This window comes from Globicephala melas, chromosome 9, assembly GCF_963455315.2.
Source record: "Globicephala melas chromosome 9, mGloMel1.2, whole genome shotgun sequence".
Lineage (NCBI taxonomy): Eukaryota > Metazoa > Chordata > Mammalia > Artiodactyla > Delphinidae > Globicephala > Globicephala melas.
In genome coordinates, this window is record NC_083322.1 from 93,198,396 (window position 1) to 93,217,752 (window position 19,357).

General features: G+C 44.1%; 1 protein-coding gene across 1 annotated transcript in view; it reads left to right on the top strand.

Moving 5' to 3' along the window:
• SUGCT (succinyl-CoA:glutarate-CoA transferase) overlaps positions 1-11,705 on the top strand; it is a 775,307-nt gene extending 763,602 nt beyond the window's left edge. The window contains exon 14 of the mRNA XM_060305063.1: positions 11,640-11,705. Within this exon, the coding sequence (XP_060161046.1) occupies positions 11,640-11,695 (56 nt within the window). The 3' untranslated portion in view covers positions 11,696-11,705. The remainder of the gene's footprint in view (positions 1-11,639) is intronic.
• The last annotated feature ends 7,652 nt before the right edge of the window (positions 11,706-19,357 follow it).

A 19,357-nucleotide genomic window follows, 5' to 3' on the forward strand; every position in this document is an offset into this window, starting at 1 on the left:
GGACGTGGCCGGAGGAGAGCACAGAAGGTAGGCACTGGTGGTAAATTCTCCCTGTGTCTCAGTCCACCACAATCAAAAGGTGTTCCCTATGAAACTGATGATACTGAACATGAAGGGTATACCAGCTCAGCTCCAAGTCTAGGAAAAGAAATGCTGAGGAAGTCAAAGAATCAGCTCTGTTTGCCCGAAGAATGACTCTTCCCTTTAGCCACTGGAATCAGCTGAAATGTTATCTTCTAGGAGTCTCTTTCTCCAACACCATTAAACATATTAACACCCACCCCTAGACATGTACACACATGGCCTCCCCCATACCTCTTCCTCTATCTCAGCAATTGGCATCCTATGTTTTGTTTTGTTTCTGTTTTCTCTCTTCCATCACTATAATGCAAGTTCCATGATTTCTTTGTTTATTATTATATCCCCACCACCTAGCATGACCTGAAAATAACAGGTGCCCAATAAATATCTCTGAATGAATGATACCCTGGTATCCATGTCCATGAACATTGCCCTCACCTTATTGTTTTAGATTATTGTGCTTTTTTCTCACTCTTCTTACCTCCTTCAATATTTTCCTTAGCCTATTCTACCATCATCATCATATCATCATCATCATCATCATCATTACTATAACCATCACATAAAATGGTTTGCATTTCTATTTGTGGAGAATTTGAAGACCATGGCTGTCCATGGCAAGAGCCTCCTGGCAATTGTTCGAGAACAAGAGAGACCAATAATTGCCCTTCAATTAGACATTTCCCAACCTCCTTCAGGCAGGTTGCTTCCTTCGTGAAACCCACTTCTCAGGGTATGTTTCTCTCCAGGGCATTTATGAAAAGTGACTAGCTTAGTTAGATAAAAGGAAAGTCATAAAATCACTTTCCTGGTGATGTCATTAATCAAAGGCAAACGGTATGCCGATCGTCTAACTCCCTGAATTGCATAGTGATTTCTAAGTGGCAAGAAACACATTTCTCTAGTGTGAGCAACTTTGTCACAGGCAGGAAAATATCTTTGGAAAACGTCTGACATATAGTAAACACTCCACATTTTTGGAATGAACGTGTGGATGAAACCCCCCTGCGTGCTTCCTTTCTCCCTCCTATCTTGGTGGCTTGAGTATGGGGATATGTGGTAGAGTTAACTACATGTCCATACTTTTTTTCTCCAAAGCCCAGCTGTCCCTGTGTAGCCTCTGTCTTCCTGTACATAAAACATTCCCTGTGCATCTGGAGACTCAAAGAAAGGACCCCGCCAGTCTGCACATGAAATTTGCAGAACTCCCCTTCTGCACCTGTGGGCTGTGTGATCTGGAATATATTTGTGTTTCCCGCTCACACTTGGAGCAGTGAGATTTGACCTTTAGAAAGCAGTGGTTGGAAAAAAAAAAAAAAAAAAGAAAGCAGTGGTTGAGAGCCTGTTCTTAGTTCTTTTAAAATCATGTACACATTGCAAGAGCCGGACACCCCTGCCTACTGAACGCTGAAGGAATGTGCCTTGAAGCCAAGTCTAGACAGAATTCCAAGGCAGGGGAGTCAGTGGGACAGGGAAATCACCACAGGGTCCATGCCAACTTTCTGTCCTGCAACTTTACCATTTTTGTGTTACTGGATTTGAGCCAATATGGGAGGTCTTTGGTGCCAAGAATGACCATAACAAGTAGGCTGGGGTTTCCACTGGAGGTTAATTTAAAGGTTCCACCTTCCTTGAGCTCCTCGTTTAGAGTGCATTTCGTTTCCCAAGGCAACCCCAAGATTTTCCAGGCCTCTGGTTTGCTGAGGGAAGGAGAAAGGGGAGGCTAAGCCACGCTCCACCATGTCTTAGTTTATAGCCACCTGTAATCAATCATCAGACCAATGGGGATTTACAAAAACAATTGAATTAGGAAAATACTAATCCCAACTGTCAATGCGATGAGTAAAGTACAGAATCAAAGGGAAGGACGCAGGCACCTAGCTTTCCACCTCACTCTCTGCAGACGCCTCATCCAGCTTGACCACTCAAGGCTGCACCACCTGAGCCACACAGCTGGTACCCCATGAAAAGCTGGCACCCCTGACCCTCATGTGGTTCTTAGACTGCCCGTCTCCACCCATTTCAGAATCCATGTCCCGAGAGCAGCATTCTCCCGGCGCCTGACTTTTTTAATTTAGAGTCTACTCTCTCCCACTCAAGCCACACATCCCGTCAGTCCTGAAGTTCTGATGATTTGACTCTGCTCATTCACACCAACCTTTACCACAGTGGCACTGGTCCTGTCCTGGTCCCACCACCTCTCACCTGGCCCTTGCTTTGTCCACTTCCAGGGCATCCGTAACTTGCTTCACTGACATTCACTTCTCAAGGATTGTGTAAGGTTGTATGTTCTAGAAGTTCTACTCACAGGCATCACTTGGGACCAAATATCCTTTCTCACTCCGCTCATAGCTTCCCATGTAATTTTGAAATCATTTGATGATATCTCCTCCTTAATCCCTCAGCTCCTAGGCAGTAGGATTGTACCTACAGTGCCTGGTGCAATATCTGGAACACAGTAGGTCCTCAAGAAATCTTCGTTGGACAGAAATGATTATCTTCACTTTCCCCCTAAACCAGTATTCTTTGCATTGATCCCTTGACTTGCTTTATTCCCTGCCTTGACAGTGGTGCAGACTGCCCTTTGGTGATGCTGCTCTTGGTGTCTTGGTGAATGAGCACTTCAATCCTGACTCCTAGGGGACCTCTCAGTTGTCCTGGGATCCAGCCCTGGGCTCTCAGTAGCCTTTCTGTGGTTCTAAGACATTTTTTCAATGAGGATCTAATTCCCAAATGACTTTGAAACTAGGACTAGTGAGTTGAGTAGATAATCACTTTAAATTAAAAAGTCGTCCCAGAATAAAGACAGAGAAACGTAGGGTTACATGGAAGAGGCCACAGCTGTAGAGCACCCCGTTGATACAAAGAGCTGGGACGTTAGCAGTCCTAGTACTCAGTTGGTATGAAATCAGTGTTTTTTGTTTGTTTTTTTTCTCCCCCTGTGCCATACAGTAGGTCCTTATTAGTTATCTATTTTACATACAGTAGTGTATACGTGTCAATCCCAATCTCCCAATTTGCCAACCCCCCCCTTTCCCTCTTGGTAACCACAAGTTTGTTTTCCACATCTGTGACTCTGTTTCTCTTTGGGGGCATCTATCTGGAGAAAACCATAATTTAAAAAATGTTCTTTGCAGCACTATTTACATGCTGCAAACAGAACATGGAAGCAAACTAAACATCCATTGACAGATGAATGGATAAAGAAGATGTGGTGTATATATACCATAGAATATTACTCAGCCATAAAAAAGAGAAAAATAGTGCCATTTGCAGCAACACAGACAGACCTAGAGATTGTCATACTGAGTGAAATAAGTCAGATGGAGAAAGACAAGTATCGTGATATTGCTTATGTGTGGAATCTAAACAAATGGTACAAATGAACTTATTTACAAAACAGAAATCAGTGTTTTTTCTGAATTCTGGCTGCATACCAGCATAGTCTAGGGAGGTTTTAGAGAAGTTGATGCCCAGGTCCAATCCGGAAGACTCTGATTTCATCAGTCTGGGTAGAGCCCGAGTGTTGGGATCTTCTAGAAAGCCGCCTGGCTTGCTGAGCATCCACGATTGAGATGGGATGGTCTGCAGAGCTGCTTCCCATCTGATTCTCCAGCCAGAGCAAGTCTGGTTCACTGTGGGCTTCACAAAAGCTCAGCTTCAAATGATGCTTCAGCTTGAAATTTCACTGAGAGGAATTCATTGAAAAGAAAAGAAAAAGACTACAAAAGGATCACATTTACGTTTTTCTAACAGTTAATTTAATCACTGATGGGCACTGGCACACGTAAATATAAACCCAATGTGAGTATGACACGTTACGTGCATACCTCCAGAGAATGCGGGGTGACAGGCGTTGCTGTGCTGTGACCTGCTGACGTGACACATGTTTAACTTGATCTCATATTTGGGGAAAACTTGGAGATTGGTCTTCATTAAGGTAGGTTGGAGGACATCTTCTAGGGTGAGGGAGCTCCTTGAAAGACACAAGACACTCGCAGATTGCTCACAGCTCACCCTTCCTTCCTTCCTTCCTTCCCTTCTTTCTTCCTTTCTCCTTTCTCTCTTTCTTTCTTTCTTTTCTTTCTGTTTTCCTGAAACAAGATGGATATCACTAAGGACATTATAAGTATGTCAACACTGGACACTATAGCTTAAGCTTAAAAACAGTTTTTTGGTGGTTGTTTTTCAGCTATTTCATGCCTGCTACATTGCAGTTACAAGTTCAGAAATTCTGTGTTTACATTCCTTTTGGTCCTGGAAGAACATCCACCTTAAGAAGGAAGTAGCCTAGCGGAGCTTAAGCGAAGGTGTTTGACACTCACTTCATATTCACCCAGGAGACAGTAGATTACATGACTTAGTGATTGCAAAGCAATTAGAATAGTGTCTTGCATCCAGTGAGCTTTAGATAAGTGTCTGTTAAACAAACAAAAAAATAAATGTAGCGGAAAGCCTCTTATTTTTGCTTCTCTGTGTCCATTTGGGTTTCATTTGGCCTTCCCCAATCACTGAAATTCAAGTGGGACCAGAAAGCCCGAAGCCCCTTCCCCAGTCTTTTCTGCAGAGAGCAAGGCTTCCAGGAACAGGACAATAGTACGACCTTCATGGGGGCCTTTCCAGCATATTTGCCTTCAGTGACCCCTTCCTCCACAAAAAATATTAAAAATTACATTTTATGACTGCTTTAGTATAAAGATGAACATAATACAAGTTGTATTCAGTATTATATATTCATTATTATTATATTATGTTTTTCTTCTGATTAAAAAGAACGTAAAACATTTTTGAGGGCTCCTAAAAGTATCATGGGCCCTCGGCAATGTGCCTCTTGTCCCCTAGTCTCATACTAAAGGCCTTTATTTGCCAGTTCTTTTCCTCTCCAGGACAAGATGGGAGGGTTTTGTTTTGTTTCGTTTTTGAGGTTTGGGAGAAGGCAGATTTCATAGAGAAATTATAAGTCAAATTCAAAGCAATTCAACAAGTTCGTATTAAGTATCACTATGTGTGTGAGTGCCTGTGTACCTTCTCATCACATTCACACACACACACACACACACACACACACACACACGCACGTACACAATCTGCTTGATAGGTCCATAATTTACCCACATCCCAAACGTTTTCCTGTGAAGAGCCAGACATTCAATGGAATTCTAGTCCCAGGCTATATAATTATAGTTCTTCAACTGTAAGCAACTAAGACTCTGGCTAACTTAGGTTAAGAAAGGAATTTGTTGGAAAGTTACTGGAGAACTCTCAGAATTAAGAAAAAGCCTCATGTCATTTTTCTTAAAGATACTCTATTGTGTTTTGAAAGCCAGAGTGAGAAATTTGGGCTAAGTTACAATGTGACAGGAAGCCATCGGATAGTTTTAAGGAGAGAAGTGATGGAAGTGATCTGATTTATATTTTCAGATAACGTCTGTAACTGCTGCATGGCTAGTAGATTGTAAATGTGTGGGATGAGATCAGGGTAAGTTAGGAGACACACTTTGGCCGCCATGTAAGGAATGACTGGTTTTTGCTAGTGGGAAATGTCCATGTAGGGAGCCATGGACAGAAGCAGAGCATGTTTTTAAGGCCGAGAAAGGAAAAGCGGCATCGAAGTCTCCTCCTAGACGTTCCCAGGCTTTTGACATGACGAACTGGTCAACAGTCATGCTGCTTACTGACAAAAAAGACCAAAAATCAAACGATTAAAAAAAAACAACTGGACAAGGACCATGTTTGAAGATGGTATCAAAATTATTGTTGTGGCAGTTTGAGGTACCAGTATGTTTCCAATGGAAATGACAAGTCAGGAGGAGGTATCTGCATCTGGAGTTTCAAGGAAAGGCAGGACTGGGGAGATCTTGTTTCAACTTTTATGAAAGTGATATTTAAGGTGATGGATCTGGGTGAATTTCCTAAGTTAAAGATACAGATAGAGAGTAGAAGAGGGCTAGGATGGAGCTCTCAGGTGAGCCCATCCACACATGAAGGTTCCTCTGAGAAGGTGGGTGAGTGGGGAGTGAAAGCAGGAGAGCGAGCTTGGTGTCCCAGCAACTCAGGGAAGATGCATTAAATTCTGCTGAGAGGTAAAGCCAGGAGAGAGAGGCCGCCAATGGATTTGGTGGCATAGAGGTCATGGGTGACCTTGACCAAGGCAGGCTGATGGGTTTGGTGGAAATAGAGGTCTTATTAGAATGAATTGTTTTTTATCCTCATTGTATCTAGAACAACAGGGAGCAGAAAATGGGAGTTAACTGGAGGGGTTATAACCTCGAGGCAGGATTATTTTAAGGATGCATGTTTGTATGCTGATGGCAGTGATCCAGGAGAAAGGGAAATTGTGATGATTTAGCAAATACAGGAGCCAAGTCTTTGAAAAGACTAGAGGACATGAGATCCAGGTGTGTGTGTGACTGGAGCTGTTACCATTTGATGGGAATGGGAACTTCATCCCTTATGAAAGACAGAGGGCGGAGAACAGGTAGGTCAGCAGATATGGCTGGGGAGAAATGAAAAAGCTCCTAGCTAATCGTTTTCTCAATAATGAGGCAAGTTCATCAGCTGAGTGTGGAAGTGGTCATGATGTAAATGATATGAGGATAGAGGAGTGGGAAATAGTTGTTTGGGGGAATTTAAAAGTGAACATGGAAAGGAAATACATGTAGGATGGTCTAGCACTGTTGAGTGTCCATTTGAGATTTATGGACATGAAATGTATGAGACCAGTCATTATAGTGGGGTTTTTGTCCAGCAATGTTTAGTTGCACTGAGGCAGTAGCTGTGGCTGCTATTATTAATAATAGTACTAGCTGGTATATATTGAATGCTTACTATGTGTCAGACACTTTTTAAAACACTTTACAAGTGCTTACTTTATGAGCTATGTACTATTACTATATCGCTGTTACTATAGGTACAGAGAAGTTAAGTAATCTGTTCAAGGTCACACAGCAAGTAGGGGCTGGAGCCCATTACAGATCCAAGCAATTAGACTCAAAAGACCACATAATTCACACCTCATAATATCATTATTAGGAAAAACAAGGCAATGTTATGTAAAGCATCTAGCACAGTCCTCTGCCCACAGGAAATTTTAGGTAATATGAACAGCCGCATTTCAAGAATAATATCATCTACTCTATAGAATTTTTGTAAAGTTTTAAAAAGCTGAAATATGTGAATTCTGAGCCTGGTACCTGGAACATATTAATGCTGGTGCACATCTGCTCTGTCCACGCCCCACTAACCCAGGTGATAATCTGATCTCTAAATCCTTAGTCATTTAACTGCTGAGACTGTGTTGCCATGTGAGGCCACTAGGTGGCGCCACTAAAGAACAAGACTGTTTCATTTACTTTCAGATCCTTAACTCAAGATATAGGTGGGCCAGTGGAAGTTAGACCTTGACAACCAAAAGAAGAGTTGTCATAAATAAATAAATAGGTGGCTAGAGAGAGGGATAGAGTTGCATTTCAATCACGTACTGGGGCAAGCAAATTAAACAAAGAGTATGTGTATCCACAGAGACTGTTACGGGATAGGCAGGCAACAAGGACCAGTGCAAATTTCTTGGGCTTGCAAGCTAAATAGTGAGACAGAAATCTTGCCTACTCTGTCAAAGCCAAGCTATACTACAAAACCGATAGATCCATGGGTCAGACAACATTTCAAACGGTGGCTGGGACACATACGTATTTCCTTTGCATACCGCCAGCACAGGTAGCTGACACGCAGAGCTGTAACTCAGGAAAGTCTGTGCTCCTGCTATTTCTCTAGCTGCCACCTCCATCCAAGGTCAACAAATGAAAATACCTAGTGTTCCAAGGAACGGTGCCTCATCAGGACTCTATTCCGGGCATCCCCCTTTGTGCAGCACCTACATTCCAGTCGTTGTTCTCTGAATGGCCACCGTCAGCCACAGAAACAGCCCTGCATAGTTTTCCTCTTGATTTCTCTCTAAGCAGTGATGTAATGAGATTGAAATCTCTGCCTGTTTACTGTATCATCACCAATAGCTCAATGACTCTATGGTATTCTGGAAAAGGCATAGATACAATTAAAATATAGGTAAAAGAAACAGCTAACCCCCCCCCACCCCGCCCTGCCACATTATCATGGCCTGGGGGTATATTTTCCAAGTTCACCCTCCCCCCATCCCTGGCCATCTCCATGCCTTTCTACGGTTTCCTGGATCACCCCACTAGGGCCATATGTATCTGTTGTAGCCAGTGCAACTGAGCTCCCCAAACACAGATTCCCATGAAAACCGAACAGAAGAGGAGGGAGAGGGGGAGCATGTTAAATGTCTCATTAGGCCTTCTGTCTGATTCTCATTAGATTCGCTGACTGCTTCTCATTAGGCCCATTGCCTCAACTTCTTTCAGGCCCTGAATATGTAGGCCAGTGCCTATTGTCATGGCTGGTCGAGAAGATCCATTTCATTTATTCATAAATTGAATGTGGCCTCTGAAAAGTCCCAGGCAATTTCTTTTGGGCAAATTTAAGACAGCCTTACTGTTGTTAGTTGCTATTTTTTCGAGCAATCCAAAGCAGGGGAGGCAGAAGAAATAATTTAAAAGACCCAGCACGAAAACTTCCAACCCTGCTGCAGAACTGGGGCACGGGGAGGTAATTGTTGCAGCCAAGAGGCCAGCCTGATGTGCAGACATCAGTAACGGGTGACATCGTGGGCAGAGTCACAAATACCACTGGGTTCAGAAAGTAACCGTTGCGGATATAACCAGAGGCCCAGCGGGCAGGGTACGAAAGAGGAGAGCTGTCAGGGCCCATCAGTGAGCTACAAGTTCTGTCTTCTCTGCCCTCTGGGAACATTTGTCCAGTGTGTTGGATTAAGAGGCAGATAATAACACAGAAAAGTCACCGTGCAGTTGAATATTCTACAAGTTACGTGTGTAGTGCTTTGCCCTTGTGAAAAGAAATCGCCTGTATCTCAGTGTTCCTCTGAATATAAAACAAGTGCCTGATCCCTTCCACTGGGAAGAAAACTCCCAAGATACGGCAGGCTGGGAATGGAACTTACGGATGACATGATGTGGGTGACCTCGGTGGATGCAGCCCTTGATGGTCACGTCAAATACGTATCTCCAGTGGGAGAAACAGGTATTGATGAGCCTTTGCTCCAAAAGTGGTAAACAAATGCCTACTTTCTCTATTCTCTCTTTGCTCTTGTTTTCTGTCTTGATGTTTGAATTTCTCATTCAGTGAACACGATGTGGTCCCAAGATGGTTTTGAGTCCTCTGGTGCCTCAAGTCTGAAGGGATACTCCCAAGGCATTACTTTTTTTTTTTTTAATTTATTGGAGTATAGTTCATTTATAATGTTGTATTAGTTTCAGGTGTACAGCAAAGTGAATCAGTTATACATGTATCTGTAAGGCCGGATCTTAACAAACGGCACCGTGAAACAGAGGAAAGCTTCAATGAGCTTTATTAGGGAGCGCTCCTGGGCCAGGTTCGCTGGTCCGAGAGAAAGGGGCCAGAGAAGTCGCACCCAGGCGAGAGTTGGGCAAGATTTTATAGGGGAAGAAGGGAAAGGGGTGTGGTGAATCTGGGAGGGCGCAGGGTATTCCTTATTTGGTGGTCTTTTCGGGTATCCTGGGGGACCATTAGTCCCGCCCCTCGAAAGGCGGGAAGGCTGGGCTGGGTTCAAAGTCCCCAGGTCAGTTCCTGGAACTGGGTGGTCCGGAATGTCTCCAGGGCAGTTTCTGGAACTGGGTGGTCCGGAGAATTTCGGTCTGATGCAACCTGTGAATCTGATTGTGTTCCCCTGCCTCGGGCCAGTTGGCCTTACAATATCCACTCTTTTTTTTAGATTCTTCCCCCATATTGGTAAAGAGTATTAAGTAGAGTTCCCTGTGCTATACAGTAGATCCTTATTAGTTATCCATTTTATATACAGTAGTGTGTTTATGTCAATCCCAGTCTCCCAGTTTATCCCTCCCCTCCTTAGCCCCTGCTAACCATGTTTGTTTTCTACATCTGTGACTCTATTTCTGTATTGTAGATAAGTTCATTTGTACCCTTATTTTAGCCAAGGAATTTTTTTTTTTTTTTTCCTAGACAGTCAAGTTCAAAGGAAAATCAAATGCTTCCCCCTCAACTGAAATCAAGTACTTCCCCCTCAACTGAATGTATGATCTGGGTTTGTTAGAGGCCTTTAGAGGAAAGTCAGACTGCCCAAGAGAGACATTTGTGAAAGGGTAAGATTGGACACCTTCTCCCTGCCCCGTGCCCCGACGACGCAGAGGGCAGAGAATAGGTGCCTCCCTATGAAACCTATTCCTGCTCAGGAAGTGAGGCGGGTATTCCCTAAGGAGGGAGGAGGGGGTGAGTCAGAGAAGAGGCAGCGGGTGTGGTTCCTTCCAGACATGCTCCAGCTGCTGCATAAGCCGGAAAGACATGGTCACTTCTCCTTTGTGGGTTTTGCCTGAATTTGCAGTGTCCCATTTTTGAGATAAAACTGGAATCCTGTTTTTATCCTGTGCTATACGAAGAATTTCTGTCTCGGGACATGGCCATATCAACGAAGTTGCATAGTTTTAAGGTTAGTTATTGCCTTTGTATCAGGGTATGTGGTCAGTCGTAGAAGGACCTACATCGAGTTTAAAGAATAGAACTTTCTGGTATGAAAGGGCATGGTCATGCCAAAGATGCTTCTTTGAAAGTTTTTCTTTCCTTTTTTTTTTTCCCTCCACCTTCAACATTGACCTCTAAGCGAGTTCCAGCATCCTTGGTGAGCTGCCCTCATCCTGCTGTAAGTGCTCTCACTTTGGAGGACTCAACCTCTGAGCATTTCAGGAAATCTGTATCCCAGACGGTGCTCATTCACAAACCTTCACCAACAAAAACTGTTTTTCTCCCAATTGGCTCACGGAGTTCACTGTTTCGTGAAGCCCTTCTAAGACGGCAGGTCTCTGTGCTTTAATATCTGAAAGAGAGATTCTTATTGGTACCTGTGGGCCATGATTTTGGGGATGACATAAAAATTTTGGCTCCAGAGCTCTTTAGCAAAAGCCCAGTTCAGAGACAGGCTAGGACAATGGGCTGAAAACGATCTTGGCCTTTCAAGTGCTTTATCCTGTCCAAAGTTCCAGTGTGAGAACCTGATCTCCCAGAAAGTATTTCTTTTATTTGCCAACCACAGAGAATCACTGACAAAACTAATTAAAGAATTTGAACCTCATTCTGTCTTTTGTTAGCTGACCCTCAACCAGGGGCTGGACTTGAAACAAAGACGGTCTGAGCCAACAAGATACAGAATGTGAGGCTCTCAACCAGGGTAAAGAGGACTGCGTGCGTTCATTCGCTCAGAAAGAGCTACTGGAGCACAAGATACCTGGCCTTCCCCCCCCCCCCTTTTTACAATGGAAAACGCGTTGGGTTGCCATCAGAAATAATGAAGTTTGAAGTTCCTGAAAGTCATTTATTGGACTCGACTTTCCACCCTTTTCTTGAATTCCAGGAGCCAGGTCAAGGCAATGAGCTCTCATGGAAAATTAAGCAGTTTTGCAAAGGTGCTTAAAGAAATATGCTTGTTTCAGGTTTCAGACTCTCAGGGGGACGATGGTCGTTGACTGCAGGCTTAAGACAACGATGAAGACTTCCAGGTAGGAATGGACTTAGGTAGACCCTGACCAGTCTACCTGAAAAGCCTCCTGCCCCCAAATACCTGGTCTTATCCTGGATATTCACCCTCCTTGCTTCCCCCCCCCCCATTTTAAGATTGCACAGTTTGGCAGCCATAGTAATGATCACATGGAATGGCATTTATTGACTGAATATCTTGGCTGATTGAAGAAGGACTGTTCTAAGATTGTGGAATGATTTCTGAAAGTTACATAATCACCCCCTGAAGTGAAGGGATCCATTATAACATGCATCTTCATTAGTTTGTTAGATGACATAAATTCAAAGAAGAGGGGCCTCGGGGAGGCTCCTGGAAAAACAATATTATTTTATTGATCTGGAAAAATATTAGCATTAGAGATTCACAATTTATTTTTTAAATTAAAGAATAGAAACACAAATACGATTTCATTTTCAAACGTATTTGTTTTTAACCTTGGTAACAATAAAACAAAGATTTTCGTAGAGTCATCAGACAAAAATAAAGGGTGGGTCTCGTGCCTCAAGTTGTCCACTAACCCGACTTACTGTTAACCTACCTATCAGTCTGCACAGTCTGGTTTGATCAGTGGAGATTGCCCTCATTGAAAAGACTTTTCTAAAAGCATTTTACATCAAGTCAAGGCCTCCTTAATCCAGAATAAAGCTAAGTATATACAAGAGTGACTAAATGTAAACAAAAGGTCAACTCAAGCATGAGCGCAGAATGGGGGCTCACACGCTTCTCTCCGAGTCTGGCTGGAGCATCATTTCTGCTGTGTGCCTGCCTTAGGATACAGTGCTGTGGCTTGTCTTCTAATCCCATCACTCTGGAGCCCTAGCCTTCAATGCCAGATAGGTTCTCTTGCAAATGACCAAATACTTGACTTTGAACTTTTTTTTTTTTTTTTTTTTGGCGGTACGCGGGCCTCTCGCTGCTGTGGCCTCTCCCGTTGCGCAGCACAGGCTCCGGACGCGCAGGCTCAGTGGCCATGGCTCACGGGCCCAGCCGCTCCGCAGCATGTGGGATCTTCCCGGACCGGGGCACGAACCCGCGTCCCCTGCATCGGCAGGCGGACTCTCAACCACTGCGCCACCAGAGAAGCCCTTGACTTTGAACTTTTAAGGAAAGATTTAATATGGGGTGATCGATGAGTGAAAGTGCATTATGCAATCCCAGAAGTGTGCAAAAAGTCAGGAAAAGAAAAGGGAAATAAACATTCTTGGATTATTTGACCATGAGAGCATGAAAATTGCTTTCAGTAAAGCCTTCTATGACAATGGGGTCTTGAAGGAATTGCAACTGAGATCCAAAGAAAAATGAGATAGCCGTATGTATTTTTTTTTTAAATCTCTGTGTTCAATTGTGCTATGTAGAAGCCACTATTTTCTCCTCCCTTAACAAAATCTTGGGTGTATTCCATAACTTCCTGGTCACATTTGGTAATTAAAACTTAGTGTGGCTTAATTTAAACCCTTAATTGCATATCCAATTTACAGCTAGAGCTGCGACTCTGACTGTTTAGAAAGAGGATGGGGGCAAGATCTGGCTCTGGATCAATGCTGTCCTCTTCTTCCTCTAGACCTAGATACTTGGGAGCCTGAAGCAGGGCTAGGGACTCAAGAATCCTTCCTTAAATGTCCACTCACTCTTGGGAGAGAGGTACCTCTGGACACTGTTCTGATTCTTCCTGGTTCCATCTACTACTAGTGGTTTCACCACAGGTGGAGTATGTGGGTTTTTAAGCTTCCCCCCACCCTCCCCAATTCAGCCATGTCTGCCATTAGCTCTCCATCCCAGGTCTTGACTTGGTGACTACTGAAGGAATCCCATGGCTCCTGCACCCAGCACCTCCACTAATATCTGGGCTCCCTCAGGTGGAGCCAGTGAAAGACAGGGGGCCTCTTTCACATCATCCAAGAATGGAAGGAAACTAGGTGGGCTGGGGACCATCCTGCCCTTCCTAGGCATTTCCACCACAGTTCCTCCAAGCTCTGATACTCATGCCTTCAGAAATTTCTAGGCTGAAAGAAGGTCAGGGACTTGCCTGGCGGTCCAGTGGTTAGGACTTCACCTTCCAACGTTGTGGGGCGTTGCTGGTTGAACCCCTGGTCAGGGAACTGGGATCCCACATGACTGGCAGCCAAGAAGCAAGAACATAAAGCAGAAACAATATTGTAACAAATTCAATAAACACTTAAAAAAAAATGGTCCACATCAAAAAAATCTTTAAAACTATTTTAAGAAGAGGGTCACAGATTGCATATTCCTACATGCTTTGCCGCCCCTCAGGGCTGCACACCAAGCTCCCCCAAGAACTCTAGCGGCCACTCTTCAATGGAAACATCCTAAGGGAAGGTCTGACGCCTTTGGAGGTTCGGAAGGCCTCCAATTAAAGAATGAAATGTCAATTCCCCTTTATTGCAAGTACCCCAGTCGTTATAAATGACTCTTCTGGAGCCCCCCCTCACTTTGTTTCAGAAGTGGAAACATACTCTTCCCAGCCCCTGGCTTAGGGTGAGAACAGACTGGTACCAGTGCGCTGTAATTCCCACATCGCCCTTACTAAGCCATCTTCTCTAGACTGGGGAGGGCCTGGTAGGATGGTGCTTGGTGGCAGTGGGACCATCCTACTGCCTCTCAGACACCCTAAAGTGTAGTTTCCGGTCCTAATGCACGATGGTTTCTTTATGGGTCTTGTTAGAATATGAAGGTACCTCTGATTCCAATGGTATTAAATATCTTGTTATACTAACAAAATTGGACATGACTTAAAAGTGACTTGTTTGGGGGGGAAATGTGGTTCCAAAAAATGCAAGTTCTATGGTAAGTGATGGGCAATTGAATGAAAGATTACATTTCACATACCCTGTTTAAACCAGTTTTTTTTTTTTTTATATTTGGGGCTCAAAGAATAAGCTTTTTCTTCACGAAAATTAGAGAAAAGAGGCTGAATTGAGCTCACCTTCCCAAATCGCAGGCATAGAGCCACAGGACGGATAAAGGTAGAGTCATGAGCGTATGTTGTATCACATGCCCCCTGAATTCAGCTTCCAGCTTCCAGCTTAAAGATCTTTGGGTCACCCACGCATCCATCTTTCCTTCCGTCCTTACACCATCCGTTCATCCATCTCCGTGTCCTGATTGCTATCAAGTAAATTGTTATAACACAGTGTTTAATTATGTGGTCCACAGGTCAATTGCACTAGAGTCATCTGGAGTATTAACAAGTACCCCAGATAAATCTGATTAAAGTTTGGAAAACTAATGAGAAATTAAAGTTTGTGAAACTCTGGCGCTACACTGCAAACTACAGTATGGCCCTTTCTCACTAGTGAAATCAGTGGTCAGTCTCATCAGTGACATTTTCCCAGGCAATGAATGGCCTCGTGAAGAACCTTCCCTTGAGACCTGGTCCAACGTGTTTTATTCACATGCAAACTGGAATGTGCACATCTGAATAAAGTGAGTCTACAAGTGTTTGCTCAGTATGTGAAAGGTTTCTGTAAAGTGCATTCAGAGAGTTCAGATCAAAAGTAAACTGACTTACTAACCCTAACCCTGCCTGATAGACTTACACCACCCAATAGGAAGAACTCTTCACCATCTGAAATTATTGTTTATTTATTTGTTTTTGGCTCATTCTCCACCTTTACAAATCTGAATGTAAACTCTTTGATATTAAGAACGTTGCCTGCTTGTTCACTGTGATCCCAGCACCTGGATTAGTACCCAGCACGTAAGAAGCATGCAGTTAGCTTCTGTTAAGAACTCAGTGAGGGCTTCCCTGGTGGCACAGTGGTTGAGAGTCCGCCTGCCGATACAGGCGACACGGGTTCGTGTCCCGGTCCAGGTGGATCCCACATGCCGCGGAGCGGCTGGGCCCGTGAGCCATGGCTGCTGGGCCTGCGCATCCGGAGCCTGTGCTCTGCAACGGGAGAGGCCACAACAGTGAGAGGCCCGTGTACCGCAAAAAAAAAAAAAGAACTCAGTGAGCCACATAAATATATGTTTTTGTTTTTGTTTGTTTGTTTTTCGGTACGCGGGCCTCTCACTGTTGTGGCCTCTCCCGTCGCGGAGCACAGGCTCTGCACGTGCAGGCTCTGCACGCGCAGGCTCAGCGGCCATGGCTCACGGGCCCAGCCGCTCCGCGGCATGTGGGATCTTCCCGGACCGGGGCACGAACCCGTGTCCCCTGCATCGGCAGGCGGACTTTCAACCACTGCGCCACCAGGGAAGCCCACACATAAATATATATGAGTAGAACACAAATTTTGCCAAAATAATCAGAAGGCACTGAAATGGACTAGGGATCACAGAAGGTTGAAGAGTGGTTGGGGGTGGATTTTGGAAGTATTCCTAGAGGCATCAATCTTGAGCTGAAATCTGAAAACCTTTCTGAAAGGTGTAGAGAATGGAAAGTAGAAACTTGCTGCTCCTCTGTAGACTAACTCAGGCAGAGGCCTTGAGGCAGAAATTGAGAAATGGGTTTTGAAAAATCAGAAGCCCAGCTTTGCTGGAGCAGAGAGATCCTGGAGAGAAGGAACACATGAGATGGGACACCGAGGTGGAGCAAGTGGAGGCAAGTTGGAATCAAGGGTCAGAAGTTTCTATTTGGTCCAGATGGTAACACGAAGCCACTGAAGGGCCATGTTTACACATTTTCAAAATCCAATTAGAATACCACATGTTTTTATGGTCCAGTCCCCCATTTTGGACCCATTAAATAAATTAGTTGAAAGAGAAAAACAAAGGGAAAAATAAAATGATGTGTCATTCAATAGCATTAGGAAATCATGGGATAAATGTGTGAAGTTGGACTGTTTGACCTGGAACCAAATTAATCCAAATGTGGTCTTGATGACCGAGTCTCCAGCTGAACAAAGGCCCACGCCAATGTTTGAAAATATGAACAGCTAAGAAGAAAAAAAAAAAAAAAGATGGTGGTTTGGGTGAGGAAAATAGGCATCTCTCTCCCTTTGAATGGTTTAGACATCCCGCTAATGAGGGTGGAAGGCTAGGCCAGCTGATTTTGCATGCTCGAGTCCAAGCTCTAGAGTCTAACTCTTCTGTAAGAACACTGCTTGAGACACAGGAGGAAGCAGCTGTTTGAGTGGAATTCCCTCTGGAGGGGAAGGAAGGCCAGCCATCCAGATGGGATCAGACAAAGAGAGGATGGGAGAGAAAGCAAGAGAGCAAGCCTAGGACTGTGGCACCTACTGCCCATCCTTTCCTCAGCCCTCGCCACAAATTAGAACCTATAAAATGGTGTGTAGTGGCCCAACAAGAGTGGGAAGACAGAGAAAAATGCTGTTTTCTTGAGACAGTCACCGTCCTCATCCTCCTGTGCTAGGACGATTTCACTGTTTAGAACCCCATGACTCAAAGTGTGGTTCCCCAACAGGGGCATCCATAACCCCCAGGGGCTTCTGAGAAATACAGCGACTCTGACCTCACCCTAGACTTATAAGGAACACGCTGCACTTTCACAGTCTTTCCCAAATGATTCATAAGCATGTTAAAGTTTGAGAAGCGCTGTGTCAGAAGATTTGGAGCAAAGTAGATAAGATAAAATTAGAGGTGAGAAAATTAGAGGTGAGAGAATGACTGTAATCCCCTGGGACAGGAAGCAGCGTAAGTAGTCCCACCCCCCTGCCAATGGAACTTGGACAGTTTACAAGAATTACTGCAGACCCACCCACTTCTATCCAACCATGGAGACTCAGACTCACAGATGTACACTTGTGCACACAGATAGAAGTCCCTGGGAATGCATCGGTGGGAGAATTTCTGCTGTGTCCAACCTCAGATCAGCTTGTTTTCTTTACAGTATGACTTCAGAGCTACTGTCTTTTCCCTGAATTACACCCAGTTCCTTTCATCAATTATGTTTTATGTTCTTTCCCTGTTTTACTTCTTACTCCACTCTTGAATCTTTCTTGAGTGCAGCCCCAGGTCAACCAATAACTGGCAAAGCCAAATCAAGACAGTTAGAACCACAGTTATTTGCCCTTCAGCTGGAAAAATAATGATTCCCCAGCTTCTCAAGTGTGGAAATCTCTCAGAACCAACCTCTTTCCAGGGCCTAGGGACCCTCCCACATTAGTTCCAGTGAGCTTTCCATCACTCGTAAGTATTTTCTTATACTCCTCAGGAGGGTCCACACTCGATTAGCTCACACTCCACTGTGCCTCTTCCCATCATCTCAAAAGCTCCTTATTGCCTTTCTGTGTAGTTTTTAAGTCTCTGTCAAGGGCAGGGCACTAACCTGACTTAGGGCAGCAGTTCACGTCTGACGAATCTGAGTTCCTCCTGGCTCCAGGTGTCTGTGGCCCTGGTCAAGTTCCTCAGTCTTTAGGAGCTGCAGATTCTTTACCTGTAGAATGGTAATAATAATACCAGCTGCACAGAAATTCGTCATTATCAAAGAGGCAATGTTACCTAAAGCTGTCAGCACGGCACCTGCCCATGCCAAGTGCTCAAAAAATGATAAGTGACAGCTAGCTGGGGCCTTTGATGGTAAATTAGATAATCTTGACTTACAAGAAGCATTAGTCTATCCAAATGCCTCATTTATACTGTGATTACTTCACTTCTCTCTGGACAGGGCTACCCTAAGATTCATGTAGGTTTTAGGTGAGAAGATTGTCTATTCAACTACACTACTCTTATATCCAGAGAAACTGAAAGAAAAATCCAGTAAAAGAATGCAGAGTCAGGAAGTGTACCATGATGAAGCTGTGGGTGTACTTTCTGACTCTCAGGATCTACGATGAAAATCCTAAATAAAAGGCAAAAGAGCTCGACCTTGGTTAAGTATTTCCACATTCAGAACTCTTGTCAATATCTGTATAAGCGGATTACACGGCTGTCAGCACACTAAGGCCATCTGCAAGCCACCATTGATAATCCAAGTAAAGAATGTCTGATAAAATCTTATACTGTGATTTTGTTTTTTTAACTAAAAAGTCACTTCTGTGATTGCAGAAAGTTTTGTCCCATGCAGTCGACTGTGCTGTTTCATAACAATGATAAACACACATGGCACTTCACTACAAACTTGGAAATACGACATGATTTCTGCTCTTTCGGCTGACCAGTCATTTATCACAGGTCATTTACATAGGGCTGGATGGCTTGGTAAACTAATCACTCACCTCCTTCATGTAGTGCTGCGTTCTTAGTACATCACGTGAAATTAGTTGGATGATTTTAGTTCCTTCTCCTGGGAGCCACAGCCCAGTTCACAGACAAACCAAAAACAATCTGGCTGAACCCACCAGCCTGAGCCCACATCAGGGGACAAGAGTGTCTTTTTATTTTTTAAGTGTACATTTAAAAAATATTTATTCACTTGTTTGGCTGCGTCAGGTCACTGTCGCAGAGCACAGGCTCTCCAGTTGTGGCGCGCCGGCCTTAGAGTGCATGGGCTTAGTTGCCCCATGGCATGTAGGATCTTAGCTCTCTGACCAGGGATCCAACCTGCGTTCCCTGCATTGGAAGGTGGATTCTTAACCACTGGACCACCAGGGAAGTCCCGACAGTAGTGTCTTGATGTTGGATTCATGGACAGCCAGTGAGTCAGTTCTGACTTCTGAGAAGGAAGCTTTGGCTGAGGACAGAGCTAAAAGTACAGTAATAGAAAAAAAGTGA